Source organism: Panulirus ornatus, chromosome 7, assembly GCF_036320965.1.
Source record: "Panulirus ornatus isolate Po-2019 chromosome 7, ASM3632096v1, whole genome shotgun sequence".
Lineage (NCBI taxonomy): Eukaryota > Metazoa > Arthropoda > Malacostraca > Decapoda > Palinuridae > Panulirus > Panulirus ornatus.
In genome coordinates this window covers 29,291,199-29,307,720 of record NC_092230.1, presented here as the reverse complement: position 1 = coordinate 29,307,720, position 16,522 = coordinate 29,291,199, and the positions used below count along the sequence as shown (strand labels likewise).

Sequence of the window (16,522 nt, the reverse complement as noted above, 5' to 3'; positions counted from 1 at the left end):
GGCCTTGAAATGTAATGTTCACTGTACCAGGGTGAACTGGGAGACGGCGAGTTGCAGACGGTGGTCCAGGTGACGGGGAAATGGACGTCAGTGAACTGGTGGACAGCTGATGCAGAGGATACAGGGGACCATTTACGAAGGACGAACACAGGACTGACAGTGAAACAGGAACCGTTGAACTCCCGAGGATATAAGTACTGTTGAAATAGGAAAGGAGAGCAAAGACTTCAGTTAATATGGGAATGAATCATAATAAACCAGGAAACCATAAACTGAGAGATGTTAAAATGGGAGATGATTAATTAAGAGACTATGGATTAAGAGACGGTGATATACGACTGAGGGGTCTGGGACAGCTGAATCAGGTGCCTGTGTGCACTAAGAGACGGTAAGATGCTCTGCCATGTTGTGCCGTCACACACACACCACACCACCAGCCATGCTAGAGGTAGCGTTACCACGGTGTAACGTCACACCACACCACCAGCCAGCCTTGCCAGAGAAAGACGTTACCATGGCGTGACTGTGCCACAACGTTACTTCACCAAACCATATCACACGGCTGATGGAGGCTATGTGAGCCAATAACCCAACCACCACTAACCAGGGAGACGTACTCAACAATGCCACAACCTTCCTTGCAAAGGCTCGAGTCAACAACCTCAGTGTTTCGCATCCTTCCTTCACTTCGTTCCCTCTTCCTCCATCATCTTTCAGTTTCTATCTCTGTTCCTTCACCTGCTTCCGTCTTCTTTCATCTCCTTCCTCATCCTCCCTCCCTTAGGAGCACCAGTACTTGTCTCCCTCTCCCACCCCTCCCTGCATATCCTGACGCAGCCCCCTGCCTCTCCTACTCCACACACTCCTTCAGGATATTGCTGCCTCCTGCCCGTTGTCATGTAAATAGATTTCTGTTGGTTCTCTCGGACGTGAAAAATGAGTCACCCAGGATGAAAAAGAGTGTAAATCATCTGGCACATTGAGCTGTGGTGGTGGTGGTGTGGTTGTATGTTTATACTGACCCAGAGACGGTGGCCTCTGCAAGCAGAGGTGGGCGAGACCCTCCTTCCCCCCATACACGTGAGAGAACTATGCACGTAAAGGACTTGGTATAAACAACAAGTCTACACGTTCATCTCTCTCTCTCTCTCTCTCTCTCTCTCTCTCTCTCTCTCTCTCTCTCTCTCTCTCTCTCTCTCTCTCTCTCTCTCTCTCTCTCTCTCTCTCAAATACACGCAAACACGGCCAAAAACTTTGGATAGGAGGCCATAACCAACGAAATTCCCTGTCCTCCTCCTTCCTCCTACTCCTCTCCTTCCTCTTTCCTCTGCAGTCACCAGTAGGGTATCACTTTGCCGTTGATTTGGTCAGATACACACCAAGAGATGTGCCTCTCTGCTACAGCTTTGAGTAAAAGATAGTCACTTTGCAAGAAATTAATGTATACCATCCTATTCACCTATGCCTCATATATATATATATATATATATCCCATAGATCTGAATTTCCAAACATTCATTACACACGAGTAATATAGCACTGTCGAAACGAATTAGTTTTCCCTGATTAATATGCAGATTTATGCAATCATGAAGCCCAAAATCTAATGAGTTCGTCACCCTCTTCAGAAGGGGTTTCTACGGTGCAAATATGAATTTCCAATTTTGCATTGCTCTTGTGTTTTCCTACTAATAAGAATGCATCTATAGACTGACAGAGAAACAGACAGACAGACAGACTGACAATCGTAGGGATGACGACTTGAGTGTCCACATTCACTCCGGGAGCGGCAGGACACAAAGGCAACGGAAACAAATCTTGGGGAAAAAATGATAGCAATTTATAGATATCAGATGACGTAAGGATGGAAGTGACGAATACAATATATAGAGAAGAATAGGGACAATATGGCCACAAGGACCATCCTTCTCTCACTTTATGACAACTCGAAGGAAATTGGTTACATGATGTGTTATATGACCCAACCATCCCTCACCTGATTGGCAATACCATCAGGTGACCATCCCTCACCTGATTGGCAATACCATCAGGTGACCATCCCTCACCTGATTGGCAATACCATCAGGTGACCATCCCTCACCTGATTGGCAATACCATCAGGTGACCATCCCTCACCTGATTTACAATACCAGCAGGTGACCATCCCTCACCTGATTTACAATACCAGCAGGTGACCATCCCTCACCTGATTTACCATAGCATCAAGTTACTGATACAATGGCTTTCAGGCCAGCCTCTTTGCAACGTGTGGACAATGATTGGTTATATGTCAAACTACAATAAGGATATATAGCTAATACAACGAGCCTACGCACTGGGACGCTCTGTGTATGTTTAAACCATAATCATCATACAACATTAGTTTATAGTGAGATGTTCTGTGCATGTGCAAACCATTGTTTAAGCAATGTTACAAGCAACGGCATGTTTACAATCACTGTCATCACGCTGATAACCGAGTGACTTGAACGCAAACCACTTCAAGATCCTTTAATGTAACTATCAGGTTTCTATCAACATTTGGACATTTAAGGATGTCCTCTATATAGCTTTTTCATTCCAATCCTCGTTTGTCATTATTTCTTTTTTTGTTGTTGGGAAGGGCTTCAGGAAATGTTCTTATCCTATTTATAAGCGAGGTTTTATCTCGCCCGTCAAATGGACGAGTATTCCAGCTGGTAGGTCTATATAGAAGAAAACCAGACTTGCTATGACTTGACCCAACCTGCAGTGTGTTATTTTCGTTGATTATATGTTTCAATTTCTAAAGAATTGTGTGTGTGTGTGTGTGTGTGTGTGTGTGTGTGTGTGTGTGTGTGTGTTCGTCCTGAGGAGGAACCCCAGAATGGGGCTGGGTGGTGAGTGGACATGGCGACCATATTGGTTGGCCGCTCGAGACATGTTAATGGCAGCGTCCTCCTCTCGAAACGAACGGCTGGTGGGCCTCTTGTTCGCTGCCGCCTCCTCTCCTCCCAGTGGGTCATGTGAAGGGGCGGAGGGGAACACTTGGAAACTCTGGGTATGTCCTCGGGAGCAGATGATGCTGCACGTCTCCGGTAGGGATGGCTAGTGCTCAGGAGCAGATGGTACTGAGAGTCTTACTTAGGGTCATCTGGTACTGGGAGTCTCTGGTAGAGATACCTGGTACTGGGGTGTCTGGCAATGTTGGCTGCCATATGGTACTGGGAGTCTCTGGTAGGGATAACTGGTGATCGGGGTCTGTGATTGCGGCAAATGGAATTGGGAACTTCTAGCATAAACAGTTGTTACTCTTAGCTTGTAGTTGAGGCAGATGGTACTGTGAGATTTTGCTAGGAACATCTCGTCCTTGAGGCTTTTTTGGTGTGGACAGCTGGTGCTGGAATTATAAGAGATGATATCATACTAAAGTGGTCTTTGAGGGGCAGCTGGTACTGGGGTAGATGTTAGAGGCCATACGCACATCAGATGGTGGAGGGCTCCAAAATGGAAACAAATGAGACTGGGGTGTTTGGTGAGGGAAACTAGCACTGGAGGTCTTTGGTTCAGGTCAGCTGGTACTGGGGGTCTTTGGTTCAGGTCAGCTGGTTCTGAAGGTCTTTGGTTCAGGGCAGCTTGATACTGGAGGTCTTTGGTTCAGGGCAGCTTGATACTGGAGGTCTTTGGTTCAGGGCAGCTTGATACTGGAGGTCTTTGGTTCAGGACAGCTTGATACTAGAGGTCTTTGGTTCAGGGTAGCTGATACTAGAGATCTTTCGTTGAGGGCAGCTGGTACTGGAGATCTTTCGTTCAGGTCACTGGTACTAGAGGTCTGTAGTTCAGGGCAGGCGGTCTGGAGGTATTAGGTTCAGAGCAGGCGATCTGGAGGTCTTCAGTTCAAGGTAGCAAATGTTTGAGTCTTCAGTTTGACATCTGATACTCGAACAATCAAGATGAGAACCTGCTGTGGTGGTCCTTGGCAGAAATAGCTATTAATAGGGTTATTAGGGCTAATAATGATAATGTGTGTTTTCAAAGCAATTACTTAACCAGATAATTACTTCATCACGTAATTAAAAGACAAAATCATGTGACCACTGACCCAACCACCTCCCCGTCTCTCACAGGACTAAGATTATGATGGGATTCACACAGCACGTGTTTTCTATGCGGCGGCAAATGAGTTAATCTCTCTTTTATCTAAGGTGATAAGCCCTTCCATCATATGCTCCTGCAGGGGGTCTTCCCATTCCCCACCAGCACTTGAAATGGGTCTTCAGTCCCCCCCCCTCTCCTCTCTCCCCCAACAGCACCAACGAAAAGCCTCTCCTCCTCCAGCATCTATCGCTCCCTTCCCTTCACGGCCCATTGACGACAGTGGCATGCTTTCTCTTCCTCAGGTGCGTCCTTCTGGTGTCTGCTGGACATCGTCCCCATCAAGAACGAGAAGCGGGAGGTGGTGCTGTTCTTGGCCTCCCACAAGGATGTCACCAACTCTAAAATGGCGGAGGTCACCTTCTACCCCGGCTATGAGAACGGTAAGTCCCACAAGGGTCACCTTCTAACCCGGCTATGAGAACGGTAGGAGCTCGTCAGACACTGTTCTCCTCCTGTGCCACTTCGTGTGTATGTGGCAGGAGACGAAAGCCGCCGATGGCAGCCAAATGTCTACACAGGATAATTACGAAGAACTACATAAAGTACTACATTGTGGGTATTGTTTCTAGAGCGTTTCTGATAGTTACCCATAAGAATGTCTTATAATCCATTTCATAAGATTTTCATTAAAATTATGTGGGTCACTTGAGATTTTCTTTGATATCAACCACTTGGCATTTTACTGTGGGAAATATATTTGTTGTTCCAAAATTTTTTTATGTATACAAGATATTAGCTTTGAACCTAAATACTGTTCTTTCAAATTACACAGAAGAGCCTTGTAAAGGTTTTCCTTTTGAAGAGAATATAGGGCCATTGCAAGTATTTAGAATGTTAATGAGTTAAGCACGACGAGACTTTATCCTTGTGCACGACTCTGCGATTTTTGAGCATGACGACGCTGTCCTTGAGCATGACGGGATTATCCTTGAGCACTACTGCGATCCTTGAGCACCATTTGGGCTATCCTTGAAAACGATGATGCTATTCTTGAGCACGTCGAGGCTATCCTTGAGTACGATGGGGTGATCCTTAAGCATGAAGTGGCGATCTTTGAGTACGATGGTACAACACTTGACCTGGTTGATACGACGACCCTCGGATATCATAGCGTAACCACTGACCTAACCATTAAGGGTTAGGTTTGAATACCTTGATGATCATACATACGCTAAGGTCGTATTTCGTGCTCAAGTGTCGCACCGTTGTGTCCATATGTCATACCGTCGTGATCAGCTGGTTAATGACAATAATACGAATCATATGTTCGTGGCGGACGTAAACTGTTGAGCTGTCTGCCTCATACATTCCCAAAATGACCTGACCACCACACCACCAGCGCGCGTTCGCCCGCTGAGGAACACGAACACATGCAAAACACCAGGATGCATCGTGCAATTTCACGATGCTTTGATATTAGAAGCAAAAAAAAAAACAAAGACGGATTACGTCGACTTAGGAGAAACTTTCCACACCCGTCCCTACTTTTTTTTTCCGGGGGGGGGGGGGGGTAGGGGGGAATGAGGGAGGGGAAAGTTGAAGGAGCCTCTCCCCCCCCCCCTCCCCTCCCTTCTCCCCGATGAGACAAAGGAACATGAGGGCGAGGCCGAGACGCGATCGAGGCCTTGGCGAGGCTCAGGACCTGACGGGCTGGTAAACTTGCCCCTAAAGTTAGACGCAGTTTAATGAGTTTCGCGTCATCAAGGCCTCAACTTACAGACGGACGCATAGTTCGTTAACGGGGACACACAGAGAGTCAGGGAATGGGTCACTTAACTCGTTTTTTTTCTTTCTCTCTGGTGGTGGGAGTTAAAGGTGACGATGGCTCGAACCACTTGTCAGCCATAGTCTGATACAGTCGATTGATCACAAATAGACTCAAAATGTTAACAACGCCCTCAGAACTTTGTGAGTCAAATGAGAGAAGCGTGAAGTGATCGTCAGCCTAGCTGCTAAAACTAAAACTTTTGCAGTATCTGTGAATCGCTGACAGTTTGTGTTGATTGCGAATAATGTTTACCGTCGGAAATTTTGGCCAAATGTTGCGAGTTGGCGTTAAATTCTGGAGTGAATGTCAACTGTCAAGTGTCAGAGTTGGCAAGTTGTCCTCGTCAAGGATATTGGGGGTCCGGAACCTACTCACCTCCACCTCGCTGTTTCCAGCCTCACAGTTTAACCCAGGTTTTCTGGAGAACTTGACTCACCTGAAGCCCTTCGTCAACTCCTTCGTGCTGCAGGTCCTGGCTGGTCTGGACGGACGTGCTGCAGGTCCTGGCTGGTCTGGACGGACGTGCTGCAGGTCCTGGCTGGTCTGGACGGACGTGCTGCAGGTCCTGGTTGGTCTTGAAGGATGTGTTGCAGGTCCTGGCTGGTCTGGACGGAAGTGCTGCAGGTCCTGGCTGGTCTGGACGGACGTGCTGCATGCAGGTCCTGGCTGGTCTGGACGGATGTGCTGCAGGTCCTGGCTGGTCTGGACGGACGTGCTGCAGGTCCTGGCTGGTCTGGACGGATATGTTGCAGGTTCTGGCTGGTCTGGACGGATGTGTTGCAGGTCCTGGTTAGGCTGGACGGTATCTGAGACCCCGTCTCCACAACTCTACCGTATAAAGCCATCCGTTGCGCGCTGGTCTTCGGCAAATCTTAGTTCGCACAGAAACCAGATAGACTCATCATTCGCACATACCGGACACATGAAATCCACCTGTGAAGACCTTAGGGTATCAATTGACACTATGAGACTATAGGCGTTCCCTCTTAATGTGTTTCTGATTCGTCTTTGATCATATTCAGCGAGCAAGCTAAAGCTTACGTGTCCACCTGATTTGTTATATACACAAGATAAACATCGATGGGAGCACATCTGTCACCTTCCTCCTCCTAACAGTTACGTCTTAGACTACATTGCGATTTTCTTTTCATTCACATAACTTGCCTACGCTGACGGACCTCTGGCGGATAGATGGATAAACCGTCCGCAGTGTTACCACCACAGCTTCATTTGCCTGAGCTCAAGTCTCCCAGGGCGTCACTGTCTCACTCACGTCTGCTCACTCATCGTCTCTGTCCACGAGCAGCCACACGCCGCCCCGCTCCTCTCGCTCAGGAGACGTGACACGGAATTCGAGCTAGGTGAGGTTGGCTGATGCAACCCCGGAAACTATCAAGGTGGGGCAAGTTACGGAGACGCCAACTTTGGGGTACGACAGTCGCTAGCTTGGTAAAGTTAGCACGACCAGGAGTTTGGAGCTTCACACAAACATGCAGAGAGTTTGCCTGCTGTCTGCGCGTCTGTGGCTACGTTGCTAGAGCTGCTGGAGAAGATGCAGCTACACACACACACACACACACACACACACAGAGAGAGAGAGAGAGAGAGAGAGAGAGAGAGAGAGAGAGAGGAGAGAGAGAGAGAGAGAGAGAGAGAGAGAGAGAGAGAGAGAGAGAGTAGAACGGAAATTCAAGAAATATACTTACGGTCCGAACAGGAAATTTGAGTAATCCAATACGGTCTTTGGAGGAAATTCAAGAAATATATCAAGGTCCAGAGAGGACTTGTAGCTGACTTACGGCATCAAAGATGTTCTGTAACACCTTCAACAGCGATTCGGTACGATAACTTTACCACCGACTTGACTTTCTGCCGTCCTGTTGTCAGACGACGTTTATTGCTCATCTCCAACTCGATTTCCGCCTGTCTGCCGCCAGCAACTGGTTGATGGTAACGTTTGGGAGGACACAAACCTTAACCCACGCTACACCGGAGCTCACAGTCCGCAATGCAAAAAGGATTCGAACACGTTCAGGGGAATGAACTCTCCAGTGTCTCGTGAAACATCTCGCATATATTGTAACCGGAGGCTCTCTCGCTCTATATATAACAGAGCAGCAGCTTTATCGTCTCGAGCCGAGAGAGGGCAACATGTGAATTGATTTATCAGTTGCCAAGGCTGGTGAGGTGAAGTACTTGTGCTAAATTCTAGTAAAAGAGGAGAAAAAAAACTTGGCTTTATCTCACTTCATCTGCTTTCATTTCAAAATATTTACATTCACATAATATATAGGCCTTTTTGCACTATATGTCTAAAGGAACCTATAGACGATAGATTATCAATGGCCTTTAACATTCATCTGTAATTGTAGTTTGTTTTCTTGTCTTTTGCGTAGTCAGGACAGACGTTAGCCGGACCCCCACTGGTCGCAGGCTGGCTGAAGACGTCGAGTTGCCGCAATCTCTTAATTCACGTATGTTTTAAGCCGATGATGTCCGCGGTAAGCCACCACAGCTTCTGCAGTGTCGTTACTTAGCGTTACCATCCATCAGTTGGTTGTGAACTGACTGTTCAAGATTGCTGAACACACGCTGGCGATGGATGATGTGCCATGTCAGGCCGGACTGTAGATCATGCGATGCGTTGTGGGCAGTGGAAGATGCTGGTTCCAGTGTGGCGTGAACATAAGCTGGTGGTTGGTCGTAAGTCAAGCGAATTTAAGGCATCTTTGTTGACACAGCGCAACACACTCCTCTGGTCGCACACCTGCGAGGTACAAGAATCAGTGTTACGACTTCTGGTAGCTTGCCCATCGCTGCAAGGGCCACGGGGTGGTTTGGGAATACATTATCCTCATCTGTAGACACTCGTAGAATGTTCACAGCAAAAAGGATAAGGAGCAACTTGCTTTTTCTTGTTCAGGTCGTGGTAGTAGTAGTGGTAGTAGTCGTGGTAATAGTACAAGACCCTGAGCAGTAGTCATATGTAAGGAAAGGTTCGCTATTTTGAAAAGGTCTACCATCTTGGCTGTTCTGGGTGGAAGTTGGTGATGAAACACACTGTGTGTGTGTGTGTGTGTGTGTGTGTGTGTGTGTGTGACGATGACTGGCGGTTTGGTGTTGGAAGTTGACGTGTCACAGCCTGTTTAGAATGACACAATAATAGTTTGGTCAGAGAGTGGGGTAAATAATGGTGATTAACAACAGCTTAGTGAAAAAAGATGACAATCAAAGACTGCTTTATCTTACGTCAGAACCTTAAGGTATTGAAGGTGGTGGATGCTAGTGAAAAAGATTAACACTTCTGGTTATAAGCCAAGTGTAAACCGTTGTGCACCAGATGTACAAAGTAAGAGTGTAAGTAAATTGTGATTATGGTGGGGGAAAAGCAGAGCATCGCTGAAACTTGTGGCATGCTATACGGTGACTGGACCCGGTTCTCAGGGCCCTGTGTACGCTGGCTGAACGAGAATATTGGCTATATCACGCTGAGTGGTCCAGGCATTCCCCTGTGGGCGAGTCTCGCCGCTGTTGCTGCCTTCAACCTCTTGAGAATGACGGTCCAGTCCATGGCTCCATATGGTGACCTTGAGGGTCAAGTCAAAGGCCCAAACCATCATATCCAAACGTCGTACCATTGTGCTCAGGGGTGTGTCGGTCGTGTTCTCATCGTGCTCAAGAACAGTGGTGTCGTGCTCAAGGCTAGTACCGTCGTGCTCAAGGGTAGTACTGTTGTGCTCAAGGGTAGTACTGTCGTGCTCAAGGGTAGTACTGTTGTGCTCAAGGGTAATACTGTTGTGCTCAAGGGTAATACTGTTGTGCTCAAGGGTAGTACTGTTGTGCTCAAGGGAAGTACCGTCGTATTCAAGGATAGTTGTGCTCAAGGGTAATACTGTTGTGCTCAAGGGTAATACTGTTGTGCTCAAGGGTAATACTGTTGTGCTCAAGGGTAATACTGTTGTGCTCAAGGGTAATACTGTTGTGCTCAAGGGTAATACTGTTGTGCTCAAGGGTAGTGCCGTTGTGCTCAGAAGGTTAGCATAAGCTTCGAACACTTACTGAATCTGCAGCCCGCGACGGGGAACCCGAACGCTTCATCAGCCGTCTTGGCAACACACCTCGTCTATGTTTTCCCTGTGTGTCCGATTCCCTAATTCCTGACTTTATTTCAGACGAGAACGAAAACCTGGACCCAGAGGCTCCCCCGAACAAGTACGGGCGAAGACGTAGCCGAGCCGTCCTCTACCAGCTCTCCGGACACTACACGCAGGACAAGAGCAAGAACAAACTCAAACTCAATAATGTAAGTCAATATTGTCACTTGCGTGGTAAACGAGGGGAATGTGGAGGTACATTACCAGGACCTGAGGTTGACTGGCAGGATTGCAGAAAGACTGTTTTGGGTTTAATGCCCTTCTGCCCTTCCTGGAGGTCGATTGCAAGGGTCGGAGATTGACCGGTTCGGCTAGAGGTTGAAAGGCAGTGCCGGTGGTGGACTGCAAGTTTTGGAAGGTCGAATGATTAGGCAGTAGGTTGAGTCGTAGGGTTATAGGTTGACTGAACGTGTTGAAGTAGACTTCAAGGGCTGAAGGTTGAGTGGATGATCTAGAAGTAGTCTGGCATTGTTGCAGGTAGTCCAGCAGGGCTGAAGGGGGTCTGGCAAGGCTCGAGGTAGTCTCACAAGAATGGAAGTAGTCCGGCAGGGATGAAGGGAGTCTGGCAGGGCTAGAGGGATTATGGCAAGGTTGGAGGTACTCTGGCAGGGGTGGAGGTAGTCTGGCAGAGCTGGACATAGTTTACCAGGGCCGGGGGTAGCGGCTGAAGGTTGTCATGCAGGGTTGAAGGAAGTCTTAGAAAGGCTGTGGTGTCTTAGAGAGATAGTATCACCACATCACTATCAAGATGCCTCAGAAATATGAGCACAGCATCTGTGCAGTAGTACATCATACCCACATCACTCACCACTGACGATAGGTTGTGGAAGGAAGGAAAGACCATAGCGGACCAACAGGTAAGGCAAGACCTACTGGCCAGTTGACGACGAGGTCTTGTGCTGGAGGAATGAAGGATCAGTAATTAGTCTGCCAGTCACAAGAAACATTCATCTGGTCTTTTGATAATTCAGGGTCTTGGTATCTATTTAGTAGGCAATTTTCTTCGCTGTTCAATGACGCAGGTACTTGATTCCACTGCTCAGTGTCCCTGTTTACATAGATATTTCCTTATGTGGAATTAGTACATTTGTATCATGATTTTTGACCCATTGTGTATAGGTCTGTTGTCTGGCGTACTTTGAGATGCGTATCTATGTCCATGTTGTTTTGTTCCTTTGGTAGAAGCGGAAAATTAATTGTAATGACTCGATACAGAGCGATTCTGTGAACTAGAACATCATTGCCCCGGAATACCAAGTGGAGCACCACAAGACGAAGCTCAGTTCGTGTGGACGAAAACGACACAGAAAACAAACATGAGCATAACAGTCATCATATGAACCTTCATCAACATCCAAAGTCATCAAGCTCTTCAAATTTGAAGATCCATGATGGCGTTCGGTAATTAAATCACGACCGGAGGTAATCACCTGTGTCAACATAAACATACATTGAGCAGTAACGGTAAACAGTTGATGATTGACAGATGCAAGCCACAAGGTAAGCATCTGGCTGGAGTAAACACATTTCATTTCGTTGCTCCGGTAACATATAAATCCATACGAAATTGATCAATATATACATAAATCATGACTGTAGATATACTGATATGGCACCAGAACTGACACATCTTGAAAAGTAGTACAAAGACTTTATAATGTTGCCAAACCGAACAGTGAGAGAGGTGGCTGACTCATATATTGTTGCAACCCAAATGATAATGCCTTAGCAAATTACAGTAATACAGAGATAAGAGCTAGTAAGGCTAAGCAAATTGTGATGCTTAGAGGTGCTATTAGTTACATTGTTAACAAAAATGAAAGAAGTGATTTATTACTTAAGAAATTGCTTGCCAAACGTATGAAGATATTGTAAGATTTGGTACATTGTTCATAAAAAGAAAAATAGGACTGATTCGATGTGTGGGTTTTGGGATGGATGTACAAGTGAAAATACGTCGATTTCGCCTTGGGTGTACCAGTAAAGATGCTTGGGTTGTGGAATGGGTATGCTAGAATGGGTGTGTGGGTTGTGAAATAGGTATGTAAGGGTAGATGTGTCGGTTGTGCAATGGTAGATGCGTGAGCTGTGGTTTGATTATGCAATGGTAGATGTGTGAGCTGTAGTTTGATTATGCAATGGTAGATGTGTGGGCTGTAGTTTGGGTATGCAGTGGTATATGTGTCGGTTATGGAGAGGTTATGCAAGAGTAGGTATGTGGGCTGTGTAGTCGTTATGTAAGGGTAAATGTATGGGCTGTGGATTGGGTATGTAGGGATAGTGTGTGCGCTGTGGAGTAGGTATACAAGAGTAGGTATTTGAGTTATGGAGTGGTTATGCAAGAGCAGATGCTTGGGCTGTTCAACAAGTTGATAAGCTGGGGTGGATGTGTGACTGGTAGAGTGATTATGTAAGGTAAGAAACATGAGTTGTGGAGACCTTATGCCAAAGTGGATGTATGGGATGTGGAGTGGAGAGGCAAGGGTAGAAGCTTCTAACAAGCAATATGGACACACGTAAATATGTGACGAGTATAGTCCAAGAAATAATAATACATGGAATAAGGAAAACTGATATAACACAACACTGTGGGAATGATGACTATGGTGTTCAAAATATTAACTGATGATAAACATGGTGAGGGTAATGGTTAGATGATGATATAACAAATATGAAGAACAAAGTGGAACAAATTCTAACCCTAAATCAAAACACCATTGGAACGCGTGTTGATTACAACAGTGATGCTTTGAACCCGAAGGCATTTCCAGAAAGATAGTAGTGGATACGAAAACAAAATTGGAAATACAAGATTTAGATAGAACTGACAAGACAAATAATTCAGAGGATGTTAGTAATTAATAATTGTCTCATGAATATAGACTTGATAAATAAAGTTAGAAACATAGACAGATAAATCATAGAAGCGAGTGTACCAGAATGTATGAATATGACTTTATGCACCTCTCGAGACAATGTAGAATGGAGCAGACTGGGAGCACTAAAGAACTTACCGAACTGACAGAGTGAACGCCAAACAAGGTTGAATGGAGGCAGTCTGTGTCCACAGCAGAACAGAAGGTAAACAGTTGATGAAGATCAACAATTGAAATGTGAGCTAATCACTGTGAACATCCAAGTTCTGAACAATGAATAGAGTGGCATGCAAATCACCTGAACCTGAACAAAATATTCACTGAAATACTAACAAAAAGTAGAACAGATATTGAACAGTCTTAGTAGAAAAGATAAAATTGAAGTGATAGTTCTATGGCCTGGCGAGCTCAGAATTCATCTTATAGATTGAGAAGAAAGAATAGCAGATCATGAATCCAAAACTGAATGTACATCAGTAATTAACAGATCAACTGCTAAAAGAGAACAGTTGAAAAGAGAACCATAACTATGCGAGACATTCAACTTACTTCAAGCTAACCACACATCAACAAGAGGAAACAATACACTAGACCTTCTCACATGAGAAGTAATATGGCGCCCCTCTCAGATAGGGAATCTACTTAACAGAAGCATATATGAGGAACCGCAGCTCATTATATGGACACAGAATAAGATAGTATATGATAGAGCAAAGGTTGACATCTGTTGATTGAATGGCCTGTACTTTCCTCTTAACAACGAAGACATGATTATAAACATCAGTGTTTAACAGGAGACTGAAAGAAATAGTTGTAAGCTCGATACAAATTAAGTTACGGTGCATAAAGTGAAGATACTAAAAGACAGAAAACGGTAGAGGAAGAGCATACGAGGACAGAGAAGAAGAAAATTTGCAGGAAGAGAGGATAGAAGAGCCTTAAGAAAATCAAGAAACTCGTACAAAAAAACAAGGAAATCAAAGGATAGAACATGTAGTCAGGATGACGGGAAAGTAATAAGTAGCAGAGTAACATGTACCAGGGACTGAAATATCTAAAGTGAAGTAAAGTTATGACCTTTGGAGATGAGAACACTAAACACTGTTATGAAGTATTTGCAAATCCGTCAGCTAAAGTAGATAAATAGAAGCCTTGATCTGGTCGTTTTCATCAGTAATAATCTGAAGTATACTCGACTGTGTTTAGCAGCAATGAAATGGAGTCTGGGTTTCATAGCCAGGAACATCGACTGCAAAACACCAGAAATATTTCTGACCCTTTTTAGACGATGGTAGTCCAGTCCTCGTCCCCAGACTATAAGGAAGATGACGATATACTAGAACAACGACAAACACGAGCAACAAAACTAATTCCATGCCTTTGAAATCTAACGTAAGAAGAAACATTAAAAAGTGTACACTTCGCGTTGACCTACCTTCAAGTTTTCAAACTTCTGTGATAACACTAACAACGAATTCTATTTTTCTTATCATTTTTTTCTTTTTAATACAAGGAATCACAACTTGTGAGGACGAATTGTATAAAACCTAAAGCCAAAAGATAATTCAGTGATGTGAGAAAAGTTTCTCTCCAAATAGATGCGTTGTAGACTGAAGTACGTCATCGTCAAAGGTTCTTAATACATATGTATTCTGAATGACCGTAAGATATACATTAGCTCCATTTTTCTCATTCGAGACCCTTTGAGTATATTGTAGCATGATAGTGGGATAGTGTGCTAAGATTTTACAGTAGCATTTTGTCCTTCATTCTATCCTGTTAAATTCAGTGAAGGCTTACTTCACCAATGTCCTGTCTGTTGTTATTGCTGGAGGGTTGGGAGAAAGACTTCTTACTTCACCTACCTTATCCACTTAGGATTAAGATAGAGAAAGATCTAGTTAATAAACAGATAACCTAAACGTAGACCAACCGGTCCTTTGTTGTCTGCCTCTCCCTGATACGCTCTCCTATTTCTCGTTGGCGACTGGTGTTGACAGAGGGAAAAAGATAAATGACATTTATCCACATTGACGCTAAGCTCCCTGTCGCCCCCAGCGCTTCAACTTCTCCTTTTCACAACCTCTCCTGCGGAGGGAAGGAGAGAGTAGGGACGACCTGCTGGGATGGTTCACTTGTATTTCGACTGAAAACTGCTGTCCTCCGGCGTATCGGTGATGGAGGTGCAGATTATGTGGCCATACACTCTCCTGGGAAAACCTGGAAGTGATGGAACCAGAGACGTGTGATTAGTTTGTCCGTTAGAGAGAGAGAGAGAGAGAGAGAGAGAGAGAGAGAGAGAGAGAGAGAGAGAGAGAGAGAGAGGATGGATGAGGAATGGTGTGTGAGCAGCACTTCCTGGATCACTGCCACATGAACTTCAAGCATGACGGGACAACCCTTTGGGCATGGTGGTCTTTGACCCGTCCCCGAAATAACCAGGCCAAGTTTGAATAGGTCATCGTGCCCGAAGGTTCGCTCCGTGGGTCGTGCTCAAGGGCTGTACCGTCTTGCACGAGAGATTAATCGCTGGATTCCAAGTTGTACACGAGCAAGAGATATCATTCACTCTTTTCCCTCTTTCTGTGTTTCCTGATCCGTTCAATATCAAGATGTCAGGGTTTTGTGCCGTAGCCCTGCGAGCGGGAGGCTTCTTTCAGCGTGTGAGGACGGATGGTCTGACTCCACATGGTGTAGGAACTGGGAGGTGCCTAACCTGTGGTTTTGATGTTCACTGTTGTCCCACGCGAGAGTTGACTCAGGTCTTGGCGGCTGCAGTGTTACATGCCACATATATACTGTCTGTGTGGTGGTAAAAGCCGCGAATATTTCATGGGACAATCTTTTAATGATACGAGTAAAATTTGATAAGATATTAGTTACTTCTTTCGAAAGTAAGTTTATATGCATATACATTAATATAGCTATTTTTAGGAGCAGCGAAGTAGTGTTCGGAGGATTTGACTGGGCCTCAAAGTAAAAAATCGTTATTTGGCTCCTTCGTCTGTCCCATCTTTAGGAAAATAATACTACAGGAGGGAAGATTACCAGCCTACCACTCCCATCCCTCTTAGTCGCCTTCTGCGACACACAGGAGAAACACAGAGACATGAACCTCTGCCGGCCGTGGCGACATCCAAGGCTCTAATCCAATAAGCCAGTGGTATCCATAATGAAGAGCTAGCTGTTTGATCACAAGGAATCGAATGTGTTTCATCCTCCACACAAACCTCATGGTCAAGTTCCCGACAGACACTCGGTAGCCAGTGGTGATAATGTAGTCTCTCTGTCATCACAGAGGTATACGAATAAGAAATACTACTGGAAAAGTGCACTTACGTGGTACTACATACAAGTGCACGTTTTCAGGGCGTATTTCATAACCTCAGTGTTGACAGGGAGAGATCAACATAACGTTGCCTCTGGTTTTTGTGTGTCTGAAGGGAACTTAGTCCAGAGGCGTCTCTTCATGTATGTATGTATGATGAAAGACATTTGATTACTTGTTATCGAATAGCCACTCCCTGCTTATGGATACAAGTGGCTGAGTGGATTATCGCCCAAGTTGTCGCTACAAGGAGCGGAGG

General features: G+C 45.3%; 1 protein-coding gene across 10 annotated transcripts in view; it reads left to right on the top strand.

Annotated features, from left to right (window-relative positions):
- The window catches only part of Elk (Eag-like K[+] channel), a 487,058-nt gene that overhangs the window by 439,698 nt on the left and 30,838 nt on the right, over positions 1-16,522 (top strand). For all 10 annotated transcript variants that reach the window (XM_071663392.1, XM_071663397.1, XM_071663400.1 and 7 more), the window contains 2 exons: positions 4,380-4,517; positions 10,078-10,208. In XM_071663392.1, coding sequence (XP_071519493.1) covers positions 4,380-4,517; positions 10,078-10,208 — 269 coding nt within the window. The remainder of the gene's footprint in view (positions 1-4,379; positions 4,518-10,077; positions 10,209-16,522) is intronic.